This window comes from Triturus cristatus, chromosome 4_2 (assembly GCF_964204655.1).
Source record: "Triturus cristatus chromosome 4_2, aTriCri1.1, whole genome shotgun sequence".
NCBI lineage: Eukaryota > Metazoa > Chordata > Amphibia > Caudata > Salamandridae > Triturus > Triturus cristatus.
In genome coordinates, this window is record NC_140586.1 from 155,090,586 (window position 1) to 155,114,165 (window position 23,580).

Here is a 23,580-nt window from a genome sequence, read left to right on the forward strand (position 1 = left end):
AGCCACGCTGTCAAGTGTAGTGACTTCGGATCCGGATGGAGCACCTGTCCCTGATCCCGCGACAACAGAGATGGAATCAGCGGCAAGCGAATTGGGCGATCCTGGGAGTTAAGCAGGAGTTCCGTGAACCAGAACTGCCGGGCCCATGCTGGAGCAATGAGAATCATCTTGCACGGTTCCGCCTTGACCTTCCTGAGAACTCGAGGAATGAGGGGAATGGGAGGAGAAGCGTAGAAAAATGCGCCGAACCAAGCAATCGAAAGGGAAATCCCCAGAGATCCTCGATGGGGAACCTTGCTTGCGTAAAACCGACATTTGGCATTCTCCGGGGACGCAAAGAGGTCTATGGTCGGAGTACCCCATATCTCGAACACTCCCTCCAGTGTGGCTTGGTCTAATTCCCACTCGTGAGTCACTTCCGTCTGACGACTCAGAGCATCCGCCGTGATGTTGAGGCATCCTGCTAGGATGTGAGAAGTTGGCCTGATGTATGATGTCACTAGTTATAGTGTACACCTTATATCAGTCCAAATACCCTTATGGTGATTGGTTGTAAAGTCAACCTTATAGACCAGCTATCCTAGTGGTAGCATGGACAAGAGCAGTCTTAGGCTAAACTGTGAATGGCATGTGAAGCCAGCTGTGATACCATATATAATCCCTTGAATACCAAATGAAAGGACACCACAACAGATATATATATAAAATAAAGTGTATTTATTCTAAGCAAACCCTCAGCACTCTTTATGAGTTTAGAGGTAAGTACAACACAGTCTTATTAATGCATACAGTAAGTCACACAGGTAAGTAATACAGTTAGGCCCTAGGGGCCACGCAAACCATATAATAAATAAGTGGTATAAGAACCACTGTCACGGAAATAGAATAGGCCTAGGCCTAGGGAATCGCTGGGGCTACACTACACTAGCGTTAGTTAGGAAGTGGGAGGCCCACGGGATTCGTGTGCAGAGTGGAAACACTCACGCGTAATGCGTAAAAGTCAATAGTAATGTTACAGTTTAGAAATAGATAGATTTAGGACACTTCCGGAGTAGCTAGGGAGTTGAGACTTGAAAACTAGACACTAGGATAGTCACTATCCTGATGAGCACCGGAGTACCCAAGTTACCTAGCCCACAGGCTGCGGGTGCATAGGGGTGAAGATGCGTCGTTTTCGTCGTCGACTCCTATGGATGCCTGAAGAAAGATGCTGACAGGCAGTCAGTGAAGAGTGTCCGGTGGATCCCAAGGCTGGGATCAAGAAGAGAAGAAACCTGCAAGCAGAAGGGACAGAGTCAAGGTCACTAGCCAGTGACCACGTGGGACCAGGAAGGAACCAGGCGATGTCGTGAAGAGTTGCAGGTGAAGGTGAAGCTTGTCGCTGCAGCCAGGAGGACCAGGAAGCGTCGAGGACGACCAGGACCAGGAGGCGAGCTGTCCCGCGAAGGCTCTTGCTGTCGGCGGCGTCGAAGTTGGACTAGGACTCACCAAGCCTTGGCAAGCGGAACCCACGAAGAACAAGGGACTTGCTTCTGGTGCAGACCAGGAAGGTCTGGGGTGCTTCTTCTTTGCAGAGAAGCGAGAGCCAGTCTGGAGGAGCCAAACCAGCGCAGAAGATTTCAGGGAGCGTCGTCACAAAGGCCACTAGCCAGCGGGCAAGCAACCGGACAGACGCGGCAAGCAGGAAAATGCTGAAGGGCCCCACGCAGGACTCGTGGAGTGTGGGGGGCTGGTCTTCGGTGCAGATGGTGCTTGGGGTTGGGGCTTCTCAATCCCCGGTGCACAACTTCGAGGGTACCTCAGAAGCTGCGCTGTAAGTTACTAGCCACTTTTCCCAGGTAGCCGGTCCCACGTCGCTCGTCGCCTCCACGGATCTCAGCTCTGCTGCAGATGTGGATGAGGGTCGGAGAAGTCTGGAAATCAAGGCTCTGGTCGGGCTCTGCAGTCGGTTCCTCGTCGAACGTTTCACAAAGCAAAGGGTAGTCACTTGATGGTGCCTGTTTGCACAGGGTAGCCACTCCTTGGCTACAAGGGAGATTCTTCAGTCTTCTTCTTTCGTCGAATGTCGAAGGTCCAGAGTTTCTGTTCAGTTTTGCAGGTTCAGGATAATCTAAAGTCTTGAGGCCCAACTCCCACTCTTATACTAATCTGGGGGGCTGGGATACCTGCTAGGTCACGCCTTATGGGTGGGACCTGGGAGGGGGTGGTTACACCCACTTCCCTTTGTCCAGTTTCGCGCCAGAGCTGGGGCTGGAGTGCCCCAGCGCCGGTTTGAACTGGACTATGCAAGGAACACCTTGTGTGCCCCAGGCATGTCTCATTCCTTTCAGCCCACCCTGCCCCAATACACTAAAGGTTGTCTGGGGAGGTGCTAGCACCTCCCCAAGCAGGAAACCTATTGTCCAGGCCTCCCTGGCTGGGATCACTCCCAGCTGCAGGAGGTCAGACTTGTGTCGTGGCAGCAGCATCCATTTTGTGATGCTGAGGCTTTGGTCAGAGGCTAACAGTTGAAGTATGATTTTAACATGTCTTTCCCTCTAGAAGGGGGGAATAATATTCTCATGCCCAGAAATGGCATGGGGGTATTATTCCCGAGTGTTAGACACCTTACACGACATGTTTTGATAAAGCCAAACCATAGTTACCATAACCGTCTAAGATTATAAGGTACTTTAAGAGTATATGGTAGGCTATATCATAGAACAGCTATAAGGACATGGTTCCGAAAGCTGCAGACAGGCTCAGCTCATGCTAGAGCACCATCTCACATGTTACCAAGCACTCTGCCTCCAGGATTGTCAAGGCCTGCCATAGGAGTGACTGATAGGTACACATGTGTCTATATGTAAGTTAGGTATAGGAATACTACACCTAAGCAAGGGGATGATTACACGACCTTGCCCCAGCTGAGTGATCAGCCAGTTGTGTCAAAATGGAAGGCCAGGCCAGGGGTGGCACAATACATGCTGCAGCCCCTGGTAGGCCTAGGGTACACCTATGCCCTGGGTACCTAGGGTACACTGTACAGGGGCCAATAAGGTGATCCTATCCAAATGGGTTATGCACCTAAAGTACATAGTATTAATTTAGAGAGAGAACAGCAGGGCTGTGGGTCTGATTAGCAGGCCCACAGCCACATCTAAGTCGTAAACCAGTAAAGCAAAAGCAAAAAGTGGGGGTGAACATAGAAAGCAGACCCTACTCTCCTACACAACCCCCCCCCAAACTTAGGGACATTAAACTAACCTTGACCAGTTGAGTCTTCATGTTCTAAGTGGAAATATCTGGAGAGTCCATCTGCATTGGCATGGTCAGTCCCAGGTCTATGTTCCACTGTGAAGTCCATCCCCTGTAGGGAAATGGACCACCTAAGAAGTTTGGGATTTTCACCCTTCATCTGATTTAGCCACAAGAGGGGCTTATGGTCTGTCTGAATCTTGAAGTGAGTGCCAAACAAGTATGGCCTCAGCTTCTTCAGGGCCCAAACCACAGCAAAGGCCTCCCTCTCAATAGCTGACCAACGTTTCTCTCTAGGGGTCAGCCTTCTACTTATAAAAGCAATGGGCTGGTCTTGACCATCTACATTCAGTTGTGAAAGAACAGCTCCCACACCTAACTCAGAAGCATCTGTCTGGACAATGAACTCTTTGGAGTAGTCTGGACTTTTCAGAATAGGTGCACTGCACATGGCCTGCTTCAGGTCATCAAATGCTTTTTGACAGCTTGCTGTCCACTGAACTTTCTTTGGCATCTTCTTGGAGGTCAAGTCATTAAGTGGTGTCACTATGGACCCATAGTTCTTAACAAACTTTCTGTAGTACCCAGACAGGCCCAAGAAAGCTCTGACCTGAGTCTGGGTAGTTGGAGGAGCCCAGTCCTTTATGGTCTGGATCTTGCTCTCCAGTGGTTGAACCTGACCCCCACCAACTAGGTGGCCCAGGTATACAACCTTGCTCTGCCCTATCTGGCACTTAGTGGCCTTGATAGTGAGGCCTGCCTTTTGCAGGGCCTCTAAAACATTCCTCAGGTGGACCAGGTGATCCTCCCAGGTGGAGCTAAAGACAGCAATATCATCAAGATAAGCTGCACAATAATCATCCAACCCAGTAAGGACTTGATTCACCAGCCTTTGGAAAGTGGCAGGTGCATTCTTCAAACCAAAGGGCATTACCACAAATTGATAATGTCCTCCTGGGGTCGAGAAAGCAGTTTTGGCCTTTGCACTCTCAGCTAGTCTGATTTGCCAGTAGCCTGCTGTTAGGTCAAATGTGCTCAAAAACTTAGCAGCTGCCAGTCTGTCAATGAGCTCATCTGCCCTAGGTATTGGGTGGGCATCTGTCCTAGTAACAGCATTGAGACCTCTGTAATCCACGCAAAACCTCATCTCTCTCTTACCATCTTGGGTGTGAGGTTTTGGCACAAGGACTACAGGACTAGCCCAAGGGCTCTCTGAAGGTTCAATGACTCCCAGCTCCAACATCTTTTGTACCTCAACTTTTATGCAGTCCCTGACATGGTCAGGTTGCCTGTAGATTTTACTCTTCACAGGCAGACTGTCACCAGTGTCCACCTCATGGGTGCACCAGTTTGTCTGACTTGGGGTCAGAGAGAACATATGTCTGTAGGCCTGCAGAACTTGTCTGCAGTCCTGTTGCTGATGGACAGTGAGGCTGTCAGAAAAGACCACACCATCAACTGAGCCATCATCAGGGTTCTGAGTCAACAGGTCTGGGAGAGGGTCACTCTCTTCCTCCTGCCCCTCATCTGTAGCCATGAGTAGCCCCATGTCTGCCCTGTCAACATATGCCTTCAATCTGTTGACATGAAGCACCCTGTGGGGGCTTCTGGGAGTCCCAAGGTCCACCAAGTAGGTGACTTCTCCCTTTTTCTCAACAATAGTGTGGGGTCCAGACCATTTGTCTTGGAGGGCTGCTGGGGCCACTGGCTCCAACACCCACACTTTCTGTCCTGGCTGGTAAACAGTCAGTACAGCCTTTTGGTCATGCCAAGCTTTTTGGAGTTCTTGGCTTGCCTCAAGGTTTTTAGAAGCCTTCTTCATATACTCTGCCATCCTGGAGCGGAGACCAAGTACATAATCCACTATGTCTAGTTTGGGTTGTCTGAGAGGTCTCTCCCATCCTTCCTTCACCAAACACAGGGGTCCTCTTACAGGATGCCCAAACAAAAGCTCAAAAGGGCTGTAGCCAACCCCCTTTTGTGGGACCTCTCTGTAAGCAAACAGAAGGCAGGGTAAAAGGATGTCCCATCTTCGCCTAAGCTTGTCTGGTAATCCTTTTATCATTCCCTTTAGGGTCTTGTTGAATCTCTCAACAAGCCCATTGCACTGTGGGTGATAGGGTGTGGTGAACTTATAGTTAACACCACACTCCTTCCACATTGCAGTCAAGTATCCTGACATAAAGTTGGCACCTCTGTCAGAAATGACCTCCTTTGGAAAGCCCACTCTGGAGAATACTCCAAGCAGGGCCCTTGCCACAACAGGGGCTGTTGTGGTCCTCAGGGGAATTGCTTCTGGGTACCTGGTGGCATGGTCCACTATCACCAGTATGAATCTGTGCCCAGATGCTGTTTGTGGGTCCATTGGTCCTACAATATCTATGCCCACTCTTTCAAAGGGGACCCCTACCACAGGTAGTGGTATGAGGGGGGCCTTTGTGGTGCCACCTGATTTGCCACTGGCTTGGCAGGTGACACAGGAGCGACAAAACTCCTTAGTATCTTCTGACATATGGGGCCAGTGAAAGTGAGGGACAAGCCTGTCCCAAGTCTTGTTCTGGCCTAAATGTCCTGCAAGGGGAATATCATGGGCCAAGGTTAGAAGGAAGCCTCTGAACTTCAGTGGTATGACCAACCTCCTGGATGCACCAGGCTTGGGGTCTCTAGCCTCTGAGTACAGTAGCCCTTCATCCCAATACACTCTATGGGTACCTTGAGCATTCCCTGCAGCCTCAGCAGCAGCCAGCTGTCTGAGGGGTTCAAGAGAGGGGCAGTCTAATTGAGCCTGCCTCAGATCTGCCCTTGAAGGTCCCCCTGTCCCAAGAAACTCAACCTGATCAGGTTCAAGTTCTTCTAGGACAGTTCCTTCAGGGCTCTCAGAATCATCCTCCTGGGAGGGCTGATCCACCACCTGAGGCAGGGGGGAAGGCACAGCCTTAACCCTACTGCTCTTTCTCTTGGATTGTGACTGGTCCATAGTTTCAGGATCCAGCACTTGTTCAGTGTTGCACCTTTTGGCCTGTGACCTGGTCACAGCAAGGACATGTGCATCTATCCCCAGCATTTCTGCATGGGTCCTATACTCCACTTCAGACCAAACTGAAGTTTCAAGATCATTGCCCAGTAAACACTCTACAGGAAGGTCTGAACTAACAACAACTTTCTTGAGGCCAGTTACCCCTCCCCAGGAGAAGTTAACAATAGCCACACTATGGGAGGTAGTGGCATTGCTAGCGTTGGTCACTAGGTAATTCTCACCTAGTATGCTCTGTCCAGGGTCCACAAAAGCAGGTGTCACCATTGTGACACTAGCCCCAGTGTCCCTGTAGGCCTGAGCCATTCTTTGGTTGATAAAAGGTGTCTGTCTGTACTTGCCCAGGTTACTGGGGCCTACAGTAGAGGACAAAGCTAAGTCCCCATCACAGATCAGGACAGCCTGAGTAGGTACTCTGACTAGGCAAGAGTCCTCCTCAGTTCCCAGGGTTAACCCTACTACACCCTTTTGCTGGGAACCACCACTTACAGCTGAACTAGGGGGTACAGTTGCCTTAGGGGCAATGGTGGCTGGGGGCTTATCCTTTTTGGTGCACTCACTAAACCAATGTGAGGTAGACTTACAATAGTTGCACCATGGTTTCTTTTGGCCATCTTTCTTCTTATCCTTTTTGGAACCACCCTCCCCCTGAGCCTTTTGGGGGCCTGGTGAAGACTTCTGGTCTTTTTGTTTCTGCTCATTACCCTTCTGGTCTGCCTTTTTCTGATCACCGCCCTGGTTCTGGTTTTTCTGCTTAACTCTAGTCCTGACCCATCTATCTGCCTTCTTTCCCAATTCTTGGGGAGAAGTCAGATCAGAATCAATCAGGTGTTGATGCAATAGCTGGTTTTGACAGTTGTTAAGTATTTGTTCTCTCATGATCAAATTATACAATCCTGTATAGTCCTTAACCTTACTTCCCAATAGCCAGCCTTCCAGAGCCTTAGTGGCACAATCTACAAAGTCAGTCCAGTCCTGAGTCTGTGTCTTCTGGGTATCCCTGAACAACAACCTGTATTGTTCAGTGGTTAGGCCAAACCCATCAATCAGAGCACTCTTCAGGACAGTGTAATTATCTGCATCCTCATCACTAACTGTGAGGAGCTTGTCTCTTCCTTTCTCAGAGAAGGAGAGCCACAAGATAGCTGCCCACTGACTTTGGGGTACCTGCTGTACTTTGCAAGCTCTCTCCAAAGCAGTTATCCATTTGTGGATGTCATCCCCACACTTGTAGGGAGGGACAATCTTGCTCAGGTTTCTATTATCATAGTGCCTGTCTCTATCTCTAGGAATGTTGCTGCCACCAGTGGGTTCTAACCCACTTAACTTTTGTTCTCTAGCCAGAGCAAGCTTTTCTTTGGCAAGGGCAAGTTCTTCCCTCTGAATCCTCAGATTAGCCTCCCTCATTCTGGCTGCATGCTCCTTTCTCTCAGGTGAAGTCATTCCCCTGTGAGAGGAAGCATTAGAGATGTTAGAGACATGGGAGTGGATGGATTCCCTTGAAGGGGATCTGTCCCTCCTGTTTCTCTGTGAATGTCTACTTGTGGGTCTGTATGGGGGGACCCCATGCAAACTCCCATGTAAACTTAAGTTAGCCTGGCTAAGTCTCTTTACTTGGCTCTGGCTGTCTACCTCCCCATCTGAAGCCCCATCTGACTCCTCTGTGGTGGGTAGACCCTCCTCTGTGCCTAGGGCACCTTCCTGAGATGCCCTCTGAGCATCATACTCCTCTAGGAGTTGTCTTAACTGAAGGAGGGTAGGGTTTGCACCCTGTTTTATTCCTCTGGAGGTACACAAGTGTCTCATCTCCTGGAATGTTAAGGTATCATACCTAGAGGGGGTCTTCTGCAGACCTGCCCCTCCTGAGAGAGCATCTACTTGATCTCCTCCCAGAGGCATGATCTAGTGAGGGTGTGGTGTGTGCACCTACCTACACTAGTTGTATCTACTAAACCTTTCTAGTAGTTGTAGTCAGGGTGTGTTATTCCCTTCAACCTACAACTACAAAGTCCAGTAGGACTTAAGTATAATAATCTATGTTATATGTACCTAGACAATATATGTGTGATCTTTCAATTTAGTATCTCAAGATTACAATGGTATTACAACAGCAAGCTCAGATCCCAACCGCTGCTCACCAATGTGAGAAGTTGGCCTGATGTATGATGTCACTAGTTATAGTGTACACCTTATATCAGTCCAAATACCCTTATGGTGATTGGTTGTAAAGTCAACCTTATAGACCAGCTATCCTAGTGGTAGCATGGACAAGAGCAGTCTTAGGCTAAACTCTGAATGGCATGTGAAGCCAGCTGTGATACCATATATAATCCCTTGAATACCAAATGAAAGGACACCACAACAGATATATATATAAAATAAAGTGTATTTATTCTAAGCAAACCCTTAGCACTCTTTATGAGTTTAGAGGTAAGTACAACACAGTCTTATTAATGCATACAGTAAGTCACACAGGTAAGTAATACAGTTAGGCCCTAGGGGCCACGCAAACCATATACTAAATAAGTGGTATAAGAACCACTGTCACGGAAATAGAATAGGCCTAGGCCTAGGGAATCGCTGGGGCTACACTACACTAGCGTTAGTTAGGAAGTGGGAGGCCCACGGGATTCGTGTGCAGAGTGGAAACACTCACGCGTAATGCGTAAAAGTCAATAGTGATGTTACAGTTTAGAAATAGATAGATTTAGGACACTTCCGGAGTAGCTAGGGAGTTGAGACTTGAAAACTAGACACTAGGATAGTCACTATCCTGATGAGCACCGGAGTACCCAAGTTACCTAGCCCACAGGCTGCGGGTGCATAGGGGTGAAGATGCGTCGTTTTCGTCGTCGACTCCTATGGATGCCTGAAGAAAGATGCTGACAGGCAGTCAGTGAAGAGTGTCCGGTGGATCCCAAGGCTGGGATCAAGAAGAGAAGAAACCTGCAAGCAGAAGGGACAGAGTCAAGGTCACTAGCCAGTGACCACGTGGGACCAGGAAGGAACCAGGCGATGTCGTGAAGAGTTGCAGGTGAAGGTGAAGCTTGTCGCTGCAGCCAGGAGGACCAGGAAGCGTCGAGGACGACCAGGACCAGGAGGCGAGCTGTCCCGCGAAGGCTCTTGCTGTCGGCGGCGTCGAAGTTGGACTAGGACTCACCAAGCCTTGGCAAGCGGAACCCACGAAGAACAAGGGACTTGCTTCTGGTGCAGACCAGGAAGGTCTGGGGTGCTTCTTCTTTGCAGAGAAGCGAGAGCCAGTCTGGAGGAGCCAAACCAGCGCAGAAGATTTCAGGGAGCGTCGTCACAAAGGCCACTAGCCAGCGGGCAAGCAACCGGACAGACGCGGCAAGCAGGAAAATGCTGAAGGGCCCCACGCAGGACTCGTGGAGTGTGGGGGGCTGGTCTTCGGTGCAGATGGTGCTTGGGGTTGGGGCTTCTCAATCCCCGGTGCACAACTTCGAGGGTACCTCAGAAGCTGCGCTGTAAGTTACTAGCCACTTTTCCCAGGTAGCCGGTCCCACGTCGCTCGTCGCCTCCACGGATCTCAGCTCTGCTGCAGATGTGGATGAGGGTCGGAGAAGTCTGGAAATCAAGGCTCTGCAGTCGGTTCCTCGTCGAACGTTTCACAAAGCAAAGGGTAGTCACTTGATGGTGCCTGTTTGCACAGGGTAGCCACTCCTTGGCTACAAGGGAGATTCTTCAGTCTTCTTCTTTCGTCGAATGTCGAAGGTCCAGAGTTTCTGTTCAGTTTTGCAGGTTCAGGATAATCTAAAGTCTTGAGGCCCAACTCCCACTCTTATACTAATCTGGGGGGCTGGGATACCTGCTAGGTCACGCCTTATGGGTGGGACCTGGGAGGGGGTGGTTACACCCACTTCCCTTTGTCCAGTTTCGCGCCAGAGCTGGGGCTGGAGTGCCCCAGCGCCGGTTTGAACTGGACTATGCAAGGAACACCTTGTGTGCCCCAGGCATGTCTCATTCCTTTCAGCCCACCCTGCCCCAATACACTAAAGGCTGTCTGGGGAGGTGCTAGCACCTCCCCAAGCAGGAAACCTATTGTCCAGGCCTCCCTGGCTGGGATCACTCCCAGCTGCAGGAGGTCAGACTTGTGTCGTGGCAGCAGCATCCATTTTGTGATGCTGAGGCTTTGGTCAGAGGCTAACAGTTGAAGTATGATTTTAACATGTCTTTCCCTCTAGAAGGGGGGAATAATATTCTCATGCCCAGAAATGGCATGGGGGTATTATTCCCGAGTGTTAGACACCTTACACGACATGTTTTGATAAAGCCAAACCATAGTTACCATAACCGTCTAAGATTATAAGGTACTTTAAGAGTATATGGTAGGCTATATCATAGAACAGCTATAAGGACATGGTTCCGAAAGCTGCAGACAGGCTCAGCTCATGCTAGAGCACCATCTCACATGTTACCAAGCACTCTGCCTCCAGGATTGTCAAGGCCTGCCATAGGAGTGACTGATAGGTACACATGTGTCTATATGTAAGTTAGGTATAGGAATACTACACCTAAGCAAGGGGTGATTACACGACCTTGCCCCAGCTGAGTGATCAGCCAGTTGTGTCAAAATGGAAGGCCAGGCCAGGGGTGGCACAATACATGCTGCAGCCCCTGGTAGGCCTAGGGTACACCTATGCCCTGGGTACCTAGGGTACACTGTACAGGGGCCAATAAGGTGATCCTATCCAAATGGGTTATGCACCTAAAGTACATAGTATTAATTTAGAGAGAGAACAGCAGGGCTGTGGGTCTGATTAGCAGGCCCACAGCCACATCTAAGTCGTAAACCAGTAAAGCAAAAGCAAAAAGTGGGGGTGAACATAGAAAGCAGACCCTACTCTCCTACACTAGGTGCTCGGCATGTAGGTTGATCTTGTGAGAAATCGCAAAATCCCAGATCGTCTGAGCTTCCTTGGACAGAGTTCGCGATCTTGTTCCCCCTTGCTTGTTGATGTAGTGCATGGCCGTCGTATTGTCCGTCCGGACCAGCACTGCACGATTCTGAATTCTGGGAAGGAACGCCAGCAAGGCTAAGCGAATGGCCATCAGCTCCAAGAGGTTGATGTGGTTTAGGCTCTGTGCTGGACTCCAGTGACCGCTGATTTGAAGCTCCTGGAGTACCGCTCCCCAGCCTTCTAAGGAGGCATCTGTGGTCACCACCATAGGAGACGGTGGAGTCCGGAATGTTAATCCTACTGCGATGTTCTCCTTTACCAGCCACCACTCGCAGGCCTTCCGCATACCTGGTGTTACCCACACCTTGTCGTTGAATGACCCTTCTGCCTGGCGCCATTGTTTGTCGAACTCCTCCTGCAGAGGATGCATATGAAGCCTGCAATGCGGTATTAATAGTATGCAGGATGTTATCGATCCGAGTAAGGACTTGTACAGGCGAACCGACAAATATTTCCTCTGCAGCACTTGACGAGCGGAGGCGATCAGCTTGCGTTGACGCTCCTCCAACGGACGAGCGGTGCATAGTGTCGTGTCCTGAATAGCTCCCAGGAACCTTTGCGACCTGGAGGGTATCAGAACCGACTTGGACCTGTTGAGCTGAAGACCCAAGTGGGCGAACAATTGAATGCAAGTTGAAACGGCTTGAGAAGTCGCCTTGAGCGATGGAGCCTTGACGAGCCAGTCGTCCAAGTATGGGAACACTTCTAGCGATTGCTTTCTGAGAAAAGCAGCGACTGGTGCCAGCATCTTCGTGAATATCCGAGGTGCAGACCGAAGGCCAAACGGAAGCACTTTGAACTGGAAATGGCTCTTGCCTACTGTGAAGCGTAAATATTGCCTGTGAGCTGGGTGGATTGGAACGTGGAAGTACGCATCCTCTAAATCCAGGGACGCCAAAAAATCGCCCGGATTCAGTAGACAGAGAATATCCTGGAGAGTGACCATCCTGAAGGAGAGCTTGATGAGATAGGTGTTGAGCTCCCTTAGGTCTAGTATAGGACGCCACGTATCTTCCGTCTTCCGAACCAGGAAGAACCTGGAATAGAAACCGTTGCCCCTCTGCGAAAGAGGTACCGGTTCTATCGCCCCCTTGATGAATAGTTGGTGGGCTTCGAGATGTAACAGTCGGAGATGTTTTGAGGGACGGGCGTCCGGAGCTCTCGTTGGAGGAAGATCTTGGAATTCCAACGTATGGCCACTCTGAACAATATTCAAAACCCACCGGTCCGATGTTATAAGGACCCAGCTGTCCAGACAATAGGAGATCCTGCCCCCAACCGGTGTCCTTGGTAGGGGAGGAACAGTAGTCAGAGCCAGGAGGCCGCTATTGCCTCTTGGCATTGTCTCGTCCCTGACGATTCCGACGTCCTCTCTGGGACTGACGAGAGAAAGACGCAGATTGACCTTGGCGTTGGTTCGAGTACTGACCCTTGTATGATTGTCCTGACTGCGTTGAATACTGACGCTGGTTGCCTCTGTAAGAAGTGAACCCTCATCCACGAGCTCCTCTGAATGGAACCTTCCGATAATTTAAGGATCCTAAGGACTTTGCTGTGTCCGTGTCCTTCTTAATGCTTTGCAGGGCCTCATCGACATGCTTGCCAAAAAGCATTTCCCCGTCAAATGGAAGGTCCAGGATCTTATTTTGGACCTCCTGACGGAACCAGGTTGCTCTTAACCAGCCTTGACGGCGCAAGACCGCTGACCCTGCCAAAGCCCTGAAAGCGGTAGAGGCTATGTCCATAGCACAGTCAATGACCTCAGAGGAACATCTCTCTCCTTCCATGAGGACTTGCTTGGCCTCCTCCTGACTAGAGTCTGGTAGTAGATCCATAAACGGCTCCATGTCGCACCACATTTGGCGGTCGTACCTGCCTAGAATGGCTAATGAATTTGCTGCCCGAACCAACAAACTGGCCATGGTGGAAAATCTCTTCCCTACATTGTCCAGCCGCCTGCCATCCTTATCCGGAGGCGTAGTCAAAGGTGTTGAAGGATTCTTGGACTTGCTCTGTGCGGCCTGAGATATCACAGAGTCAGGCTTTGGTTGTCCAAGAAGACATGCAGGACTGCCCTCAGGGGCCTTGTATTTCTTCTCCAGCCGAGGAAGAACCGGGATGACAGTAGCCAGGTTCTGCATAATCTTGATTCCCTCAACCCACACATGCTCAATGATGGGAATTGACCTGACAGACTTTTTGTATTGTGCCTTAAAGTCATATAGAAAACAGTCCGACTGTTCCACTGTGAGAGGCAGACCAAATCTTTTGGATGCACGCTCCATAAGATTATGGAACCCCCCAATATCTGCCGGAGGAGACACGTTCGTGTCCCGCCCTGCAGCATCCGGATCTTGCATTCCAGTGTCATCAGGATCCACATCCGGATCCCCTGGATCAGTTAGTGGGACCACGTGCATCTCATCCTCGTCATCCGTATCAACATCCTGTGTATCCTCATTGGTAGGTTCCGGATACGAAGTCTGAGGAACCACTACTGGTACCACCACTGGTGAGGTACGCGGTATGTCTTTAGGGAGAGGTGGCAAGTCCACTGCCGGCCCTCGCGGAACCACTGATGTAGATGGATGCACTGGTGGAACGTCAGGGTGTGATGGAAATCGAGCTCTGTAGTCCTGCAACATCTGCAAGTCCGTAACCAGAGCCACTGGTAAAGCTATCATGTCCTGTCTCAAAGTGCGAGGACGTACTTCCTGCTGAACATATTGTTGTTCCTCCTGCTCATCTTGTCCATAATACTCCTCACTATCAGTCTCTTGCTGCTTTACATGCAGATCTGAGGGACTGTAGGCATCCCCATACTGCTCAACCTCATCCTCCTCCTCCGACTCATCTAGTAGCATAGATGGTGGTAAAGGCGTAACCCGCCTAGGTGATGTCATGTCAGGTGAAATTTTCAACCTCTGTATTGAAAATCCAGAAATTTGACCCGTCGACGGTCCCGTCGACGGAGTCGTCGTCGAAGGAATCCCAAGCGTCGACGAAATCGACGATGAAATACTCGACGGCACGGTAGTCTTCGTCGACGGAGTGTGAATCGTCGTCGACAATGAGGTCGTCGACGATGCTTGAATCGTCGTCGACGGTAGGATCGTCGACGGAGCCTTTTTCTTCGTCGACAGGACAACCGTCGATGGTCTCGTCGACGAACTCGTCATCAACATCGACGACGACGTCGCCGTCGTTGTCATCGTCGTCGTGGTCTTCGTCGTCGAAACCGCCGTCGACAGGAGCTTCATGGAAACCGTCGTCGACGACGAGAATGAAGCTATCGTAGACGATGAAACAGGAGCAGACATCGTCGACGGTCCCGTAGACGAAACCAAGGAAACAGTTTTTACCGTGGAAATCGTCGTCGACGTACCTGCTTTAATCACCGTCGACGGACGCTGTTTCTTCACAGGAGCCATCTGTGGAGTTCCTGCAGAGTGTTTCTTAGCAGGCTTTTCCTTTTGGGACGGAGGAGAAGATATAGAAACCTCCTTTTTGTCCCTAGAGGCTGTGTCCACACCAGCAGCCTGTCGCTGCCTCTCCTTTTCACTTCCGTGAGGAGATTTCATGGGACCAGCCTCCTCAGACCTTTCAGAGATCCCGTGAGGGGCTTTGACAGGGGGTTCCGCAGAGATGGAGGGAGATGACCTACCCTTCTTCTTTGATCTCCTGGAGGAGGTGCCAGAAATCGAATCCTCCTCATCTGAAGAGAGAACCTCCTTCCTGGTCTTCAGCTTTTGCAGCCATGTCAGCAATCGACCTTCTCTGTCCCGTAAAGTCTTAGTAGATAAGGTCCGACAAATCTTGCAGTCTGTGGCCTTGTGTTGAGGGTATAAGCAGTAAATACAACTCTCATGCTTATCCTCAATGAAAAGTCTCTTCTTTCCACAAGAAGTACAGGGCCTGAATAAGGCTTTCTTTTCCTTTTCTGACATAATGTCACTATAGATGTTAAAATGTAGATTTCTGAAAGAAAAAATTGAGAAAACTGAGCAGAGCTCAGTGGAGACTCCCTAGCACAACGTGCGGTAGAAAAATCTGAGGCTCTGAGCTCTCTCAGGAAGGTTCCAAAGGGTGAGGCTGTGCTGATTGGTCCTGGCAAAAGTTTGGGCTCTTTTACACAAAGAGGGTGATATACTACAAAATGAGATGAGGCCTAAGCCTATTTTGTCTTTTGTTTCTATGGTTACGATATATTTTTTATTTACCGAGGCTCCCATTCCGACGACGGGGAATGATACAAAGCATGAGAATCTATGTAAGTTCCAATACTGGGGTAACTGCACAATTAAAAACAAATGTTTGGTAAGTCTAAAAGTTTAAACTGTGTGACAGCTTGCTGAGCAATCTCGTAAAGCTTAAGCAAAATGTATAAACGAAAGAACAATTAAAGATCCACATCCTTACAGAAACCAGGCTGAAAACAATGACAAGGCTCTATAAGAAATTTAGGCTGCAATAATCAGACAGGCTACGTCATACAAATGAGCGAAAGAGTATCATTATATTTTCTCTAATACAAGATAAAAGAAAGCTTTCCTTGACCAGGTTACCCACCCTAGAGATGCAGATGGGGCAGAACCAATCGTCAGTGGGCACCTCACTGATCTTCGGCCGGTGGCAATAGGTGTGACAGCCTCGATCACAACTTTCGCAGAGCAGCAGTAGTTCATCATTGTCCCCCTTCCGGCACACAAGGCAGGTCTAAAACAGGGAGGAGGCACCAAAATCACTTAGAGACTGGCTTCTTGCCGCCTCTGTGGCAGTCAAACACTCATCCTTCATTTACACATCTGTTCTGCAAAGGAGGGGCATAAGGGTTGTTGCTCACTTCATGGGAGTTGGTGGTATAACTGTAGACAATGGGAGTTCTTTAATGGATTTGGGAACAATAAAAGCACTAAAACGAAGAGAAAAAAAAAAGCACCAGGGAACCTGAAGCATTGTAATAATCTTGAGCCCATGGATATTTTGGGGGCAACAGTTTAAACTTACCACTTTATTAACTGATTTTTCCCACGCAATGGATTTGTCTAACTGATATACACAGAGACTCAGCTGAGCAGCACTGCGGCATCTTTCTACGGTCTGTCTCCAAGTCCGTAACCGGGGAGTGATTGCATATTCTCTGGAAGGTGAGACATACAAAACAACACTATCAATATTTGCATAAACCGGACACTTAGCAGGGTGGGAGAGGTGCAGGACCAATAAATATTAAGCTACAAATATGAGCAACAGGGTGTGTGCATCCGTGACTAATTGCAGATCTGTCAGTACTTACAGTTCTGTTTGGCTGACTTCCCCATCCTCAGAGTGAGTGACCACCAACTGCTCAGTGACCACCTCGCTTAGCACCCACAGCGGTTCCTTCAAGTAGCGCCGCTCAATGTTGAGTTCCAGATCAGCCAGCCTCTGCACTGCCCGGTCAAGTGGGTGAGTGTTAACCCGCCAAAGCTCCATCCCTTCCTTCTTTAACTTGATGGTAATGTCCTCCAGTGGATCCACTTTGTGCTCATAGTACCCCAGGTCCTCCCTGATGGAGTCTAGGGGAGGAAGCAACCAGCCCTGCCAACAGAAACAAAGGTAAGTTAGTGAAGACATAGTAACTGAATGAATCCTTGTAAGGTGCTGGGCAACATATAAATATATTACTTACTTTCGGTAACTATATCTCAGTTTAACACTCTACCTGTAGATTCTCACATCCTGAATCTCCTCCAGGTGTCAGACTGGAGCTGGAACCTTGAAATATCTCCTGTGAGCCGATCGGAGGTGCCTTGGCCCTGTGATATTCCAGAGCGTTATAAGTTGCCACCTCGGCACAATGATATCAGATCCCTGTCCTATTTGACAGTGCTCTTGGAAGTGGAGAGGAGCATAAAGAGAATGACAGACAAGGCAGTGTATCCAAATTAACTTGGAAACTTATTAACATGTGCTGAGCAAAAGCGCAAGAGAAAGGAAAAAGGGACAAACTAAACACATCAGTGTACCAAAAACTCTAAGGTCACTCCGGCGTAATCAAGGTCAATTAAGCATGGTCGATCAAAACCCTAGGTTAAAGTGAAGAGAGATCGTGGACTCCAGGTGGTCTGCAACCAGCTGTAGCAATCCCACCTTGAGAAGCCAGTCATTGGGTATGGGAACACAGAAATTCCGACTGTCAACCTAACCTGCAAGCCCACAAAATCTTAGGAGGTGTAGTCAACAACAAAATGTAGGCACTTCCTATGCAACTGCAGTAACAAATGAAAATCAAGGGAAACCATCCAGTGTTCCAGTGTCAAGAGAAGCTGTGCAAAGAAGACCACTATAGTTTCTCTTTGTGTAGCAAGAGTTTCTAAATGTAAAGATTCAGAATGAGACATATCCAGCCTCTCTTAGGAAAAATAAACAGTGGAAGTTGCTTCCTTGCCTGATTTTGATACCTTGAGCCAAACGCCATGTCTCAGAGTGAGAACCTTCTGCTGCCAGATACGAGCATGGTTGGCTGAAGTGACCAAGGAAACATCGGGATGGGAGGAGGCAAGTCTGGGAATGGAAGGGCATAGCTTTGTTCCTTAATTTAAAAGACCCAACAGTCAGATCTCATGGACAGCCAGCGTGCCACATGAAAGAATACCCTCCCCGTAAGACCCTGCATATGTTCCCTTAAGGATGAATTATAGCAGTTTTGCCAAGGAGTCAAAGAGGAGGAGGAGATCAGTTGCTGGTACCCACAACAATCTCTTGAGCTGCCACGTCACCTGCAGCAGCAAAAGAGCACTTTCAGTTGCTGAACAATTTACAATTTCTAGTAGTGTTGAAAGGGAAGACCTTGGGAACATGTCCTCAACTTGCACTACCACTAACGGAACTGGCACGCAGGGAAAGCCAGTCCAGGGATTCGTCCCTCATGAAGCACTTGAAAAGGTGAGCTCAATCAAGGAGAATTGATAAGATTTGTTTGTAAATCACCCAAAAACCTGATGTGAGTGCATCCAACCATGTGGGCATATGACAATCTGAGTCCAAGGTTCTTGTACAAATCCTTTGTGTCCAGGCCAGAGTGGAGGGTTTCATTTCACTGATTACTGCCCATCACTCACAACTTCAGCAAAATGGGCACAAAGGTGGTTGGGATGGTTCTGAGTGACCATTTGTGCCATCTCTCACAAAGTGGGAATAACAGGCCAGAAGTCGAGATGCTTTTGTGGAGCAAAAGGCAAGGTTGCAGAATAGAAGACTTTCTTCCCCATTGTCTTAATTCCTTATGAGTCCATATCTTGAAACGTAGAGAGAAATGTGTCAGGGTCGTGTTGGAGGTTGAGGAAGTCTGAATAACAAGGCTGTCCGGTGAATTGTGAGCCATGTGCTGGGTGTGGGCAGCAGAAATCCTGGTGGTTCAGCGCTGAAGCAGCAGCTGCTTTGCTCCATGCGAGTAAGATAAGAGTCCATCAATGCACACTGAAGGATAGTAACATTTTGACTGCGGTTGGCCTTGTTCTCCACAGCGAATGGCAGCTCGAAGACATGTATTGTTTTGTACAATACAACTGTTAATGATGCAAATGCCCAAGCGGGAGGCCCCAAAGAATACTCTAGATCCACCTCTGGAGAAGTATCCAGGCCACTGACATTCTGCAGAGCCAGAAAGTCAGGCTTACAGTGGGGGGTGGAATGGGCTGACGGGGGGTTGGGGTGTGGGCTGAGGAGATGACCCATCTCTTCATCCTTGTTGTGTTAAACTTTGTTGGGTATCTGAATAGGGTCTGGATCCTTCCCAAAAAGCTCCCCAAGCCTACCGCAGAATTCATCATGAGGTAATGGCCTGTAAGGGGATTCTTCCTGCCTTCACTTGCTGAGTCTTACATCTAGATATCTAGAATGGGCTTAGACTTCGGAAAGTTTGCGAAATATTGTAGCAGATCTGAATTCAGAGCCAGTGTTACGGGTAGACACTGCCAAGACAACCTGCATGGCCTTCAGTGCATGAAATGGATTGGCCAGCACCAAAAGGGCGACAGGAGGTACCGAACCCGGTGCGACAGAGAGTCTTTGCTGCAGGCAGAAGCTTAATCAGAGGCCCTGTGTAATTCTGGAGACATGTAGGAGCATATGAGAGAGTCAGAGTGAAGTGGAAAAGGGATAGCATTGCCTGGAGGAAGTCCACATACTCTACAGGATTAGTGTCAGGGGCCGGGAATTTCAGAAGCGGAGCAGGTGCCTCCATGTCAAGAGATGGCTATGGTGCACATGAAATCTCTACTAGATCCGGCTACAAACTCTAAATTGAGGCTGGGGTCCAGGAATGAGGCAGTCAGCTAGGGGACCTACCCTTTGTACAGAAGCGACAGAGTTGAAGAATACTTCCTGTGAGGTTTTCTCTTCTTGGAGGACTTTTCTTTTCCCTTGGAGAAGGCCTGTTTTGAGGATTTACTGGTCAAAGGCTAGGCGGACTGGGGCCTAGGTGTTAAACAACACCACTTCTCTCAGTGCTCGTCTTGAGTTTGCACCAGAAAGCACTTCGCTTTTCCGCTGTTTGATTGCTATTGTGTCCATGTGGCCACACTTATCACATGACTTGGGAGCATGCTGGGCCCAGGCACCAGAGAAAGCCATCACACGGGTCAAGGATTGAAATCAGACTGCTGTAGGAACGTCATCTCCTAATCTCTGAAATATTTTTGGGTAAGTGAGGAGAGAGACAACGTTGACACGCTGATGAAAAAACGATTTCTGAATGAAAAATATTCAACGAGGAGCTAATTTCAATGCACCCGGAAGACATTTTTGTTTGGGGCTTTGTGATATCATATCTGGGGTGCATTCGAAGGCAGGTCAGAGCCAAGATGCCACTCAGCTGGGCAGGAGTTCTATGTCAAGGTTCTGCATCTGAAGCATTGAGGAGATTAAAGATACTATTTCACAAATCGGCCCTCAGTTTCTGTAATTATTTCTCACATCACACTGCGGCAGTTTTGTTGCTAGAAAACAGTTGGAAGAAATTCAGACACAAACCAAAAAACAGAAACATAAGAAGCTCATAGCCATTTCAGTCTATTGGTTAAACTGGGAGAGGAGCAGCTAGGAGGTTGCGTGACTGTGTGCATGTTTATATTATAGCCAACATTAACAAAGGAGTGCAAGAAAATGACCAAGAGGTGTACCCCTCATCACTAATGTTGCACTGTATCTATTATGCCTTAATTTATATAATGCATTTGAAGCATTTTGTGATTTATGACAAATTTTTTAAACAAGACAATAACTAAACATCTGATGATCAATGTAAGTAGGAGTCAAAAAACGGTATTCAAACTGAGAAGTCGACCCCTTGAGAACCACTACTATTACAGTGAAGTACACTTCTCTAACAGCACAAAATGAGCGGGCACTTTAGCAAATTTGAGGCTGTTGGAGGTCAATTGGTATTTGGTTCCGGGAAAATTAAGTAAGTAATATGAAGGTTTTGCGGTTAAGTCAATGAATGAAAACGTATAATCCTGCCTAGAATGCAAAACAAATCATAATTCTTTCCACTAGAGAGGATCAAGGGTGAATTCAATAATAATTCCCATGCACAGATGAATATGTTTCTTACCTGTAGAATTCCAACTGAGATTGCAGTGTTGTATATAATATGCTGCCATTCTCTTGCCATCTAGTTCTAGGTTAGGAATACTTCAAGCTGCTGCTCTTCAAAGAATGCTTTTAGTTTAGGTGTTGCAGAGAATGACTTATTTCCCCAGAGCCCACGGTGCACTTGTTTACATTCTCCATCTCAGACTGTCCGAATATTTTTGCAAACTGTGAAGTTTTCAGTGTCTGAGTGCTTAGCGAGTATGAAGTAGTGAGCATCCACCAGATGTACTTCATATAGAGAAGCAAATGGGTGCACTGACATTCTACATCACTGCAAGCTTTATTAAAAGAAGACAGCATAGTTGTGGAAACTCCCCCTTTAAGGCGGTGTCCTGCATGAAGTCGAGAACACGGCATGAAAGCGGTTTTAAGCCTGTTTGCCCAACCTTGCATTCCTTTAGTGCTCATATATTTTCTCTTTTGTGTCAAATATGTTACCCAAAGACCAAGTGGCTGCTTTGCAATTGTCAGCTAATATGTTGTTGCCTAAAAAAGCCAATGTAACTCCTGTTTTAAGAATAGCAGGTGATTTTGTAACTTTAGGGAATATACAAACGGTTTTAGAATAAGAAAAGTGAATACAAGTCATAAACCATCTAGCTATTTTAGACTTTGAAAAGGCATTTCCTAAATGCAGCTGTGCAGTTGTGGCATATAGTTGGATAACCTTTGTAGATTAGCATGTAGGATATACATCAAAGCTCTTCACTTGTTAAGTATATGCAAATATCTCTCAGCAAGTGATTCTCGTCTGGTTAAATTGATTGATATGAAAAGGTGAAAAAACAGATAAGTTCATAGGAAATGAATATGCTACTTACCACTATGCATCTGTTCTTGGCATGTAGGGCTGCTGACATTCATATCTGTGCATAGATCGCCGCCTAGTGTTGGGTCCGGATGTTTGCACGTTGTTGTCCTGGAAGAGTCCTCGAAGTATCCTTGGATAGGTGACTCCTCCCCTGGACTACAGTGCGCATGGGCATCCACTCCATCCTCAGATTGTTTTTCGCCATTGTGGCAGTGATGGAGTAGATACAGAAAGTGATGACCATGCTTACAGTAATTCTGAGAGCTGCAGCTGCTACAGGCGCCGGGGAGGAGGGAGGGCGATATGAATGTCAGCAGCCCTACATGCCAAGAACAGATGCATACTGGTAAGTAGCATATTCAGTTCGAGGCATGTGGGCTGCTGAATTCATATCTGTGCATAGAATATATAGCAGTGCCCTCTATTAGCGGCGGCTACCAGTGCCAGCTGCAGCGGTCTGAAAAAGGGTTTTGAGAACAGCCTGTCCTACAGCTGCCTGCTGTTTTGATTGCACATCTACACAATAGTGTTTGGTAAATGTGTGTGTAGTGGACCAGGTGGCTGCTCTACATATATCATGCAGGGGAATATTTCCCAGAAAAGCCATGGAGGCCCCTAACTTACGTGTTGAGTGGGCTCGTGGGGGAATAGTTAATGTGCGTTTTGCCTTTTGATAACAAATTTGGATACACTTAACTATCCATCTGGCTATCCCTGCTTTGGAGATGGCGTTACCTTTGTGGTGTGGGGCAAAGGCAACGAACAGTTGTTTTGTCTTCCTAAAGGGTTTAGTCCTGTCGATGTAATACATGAGGGCCCTTTTGACATCTAGTGTGTGGAGTGCCCTTTCCGCGACAGTTTGTGGGTTTTGGAAGAAAACGGGCAGTTCAATAGTTTGATTCATGTGGAACTGCGATATTACCTTGGTCATGAATTTGGGGTTGGTACGTAGTACGACCCTATTGGCATGAACCTGTATAAATGGCTCTTGAACTGTTAGTGCCTGGAGTTCACTAACTCTTCTTAAAGAAGTGATCGCTACCAGGAAAGCTACTTTCCAGGTGAGGAATTGAATCTCGCATGAGTGGAGAGGTTCAAAGGGTGGACCCATCAGGCGTGTGAGGACCAGGTTGAGGTTCCACATTGGAGCCGGTGGGTGGCTTGGAGGAATAACTCGTTTGAGTCCTTCCAAGAATGCTTTGATGGCGGGCACTCTGAATAGTGAGAGGTGCTGCCTGGTTTGCAGATAGGCAGATATTGCGGTCAAATGGACACGTATAGAGGTGTACGCCAGATTGCATCGGTATAGGTGTAGGAGGTAACAAATGATGTTTTGGATGGATGCGTCCAGCGGGTTAACGTCATTATTACCGCAATAAATGACTAACCTTTTCCATTTGGCTGCATAGCAAGCTCTTGTAGTGGGTCTCCTGGCCTCCTTGATGATGTCCATACAGTCAGGTGGCAGGTTGAGGTAGCCAAACTCTAGGACTTCAGGAGCCAGATTGCCAGGTTCAGCTGTTGCGGATCTGGGTGCTGAATCTCTCCATGGTTCTGCGTCAAATGCGCGGGTTTGATCCGCAGCCTTTGATGCGGCACCACGGAAATTTCGAGGAAGGTGGTGTACCATGGCTGGCGTGCCCACGTAGGAGCAACTAGGACGAGTGTCAGGGAGTGTTGTCTGAGTTTGCGAGCCACCAGCGGTATCAACGGCGCTGGGGGAAAAGCGTACGCAAATCTGCCGGACCAGTTCATCCATATCGCATTGCCCTGCGACTGCGGATGTGGGAACCTGGCGGCAAAGCTTTGGCATTTTGCGTTTTCGCTTGTGGCGAAGAGGTCTATCTCTGGATGACCCCACTGCTGGAAGTACGGTTGGA

General features: G+C 48.4%; 1 protein-coding gene across 1 annotated transcript in view; it reads right to left on the minus strand.

Moving 5' to 3' along the window:
* BAZ2A (bromodomain adjacent to zinc finger domain 2A) overlaps nt 1–23,580 on the minus strand; it is a 1,031,051-nt gene that overhangs the window by 185,186 nt on the left and 822,285 nt on the right. Inside the window, exons 25-27 of the mRNA XM_085600883.1 lie at nt 16,547–16,830; nt 16,258–16,390; nt 15,820–15,966 (exon numbers count right to left, since the gene is read on the minus strand). Coding sequence (XP_085457009.1) covers nt 15,820–15,966; nt 16,258–16,390; nt 16,547–16,830 — 564 coding nt within the window. The remainder of the gene's footprint in view (nt 1–15,819; nt 15,967–16,257; nt 16,391–16,546; nt 16,831–23,580) is intronic.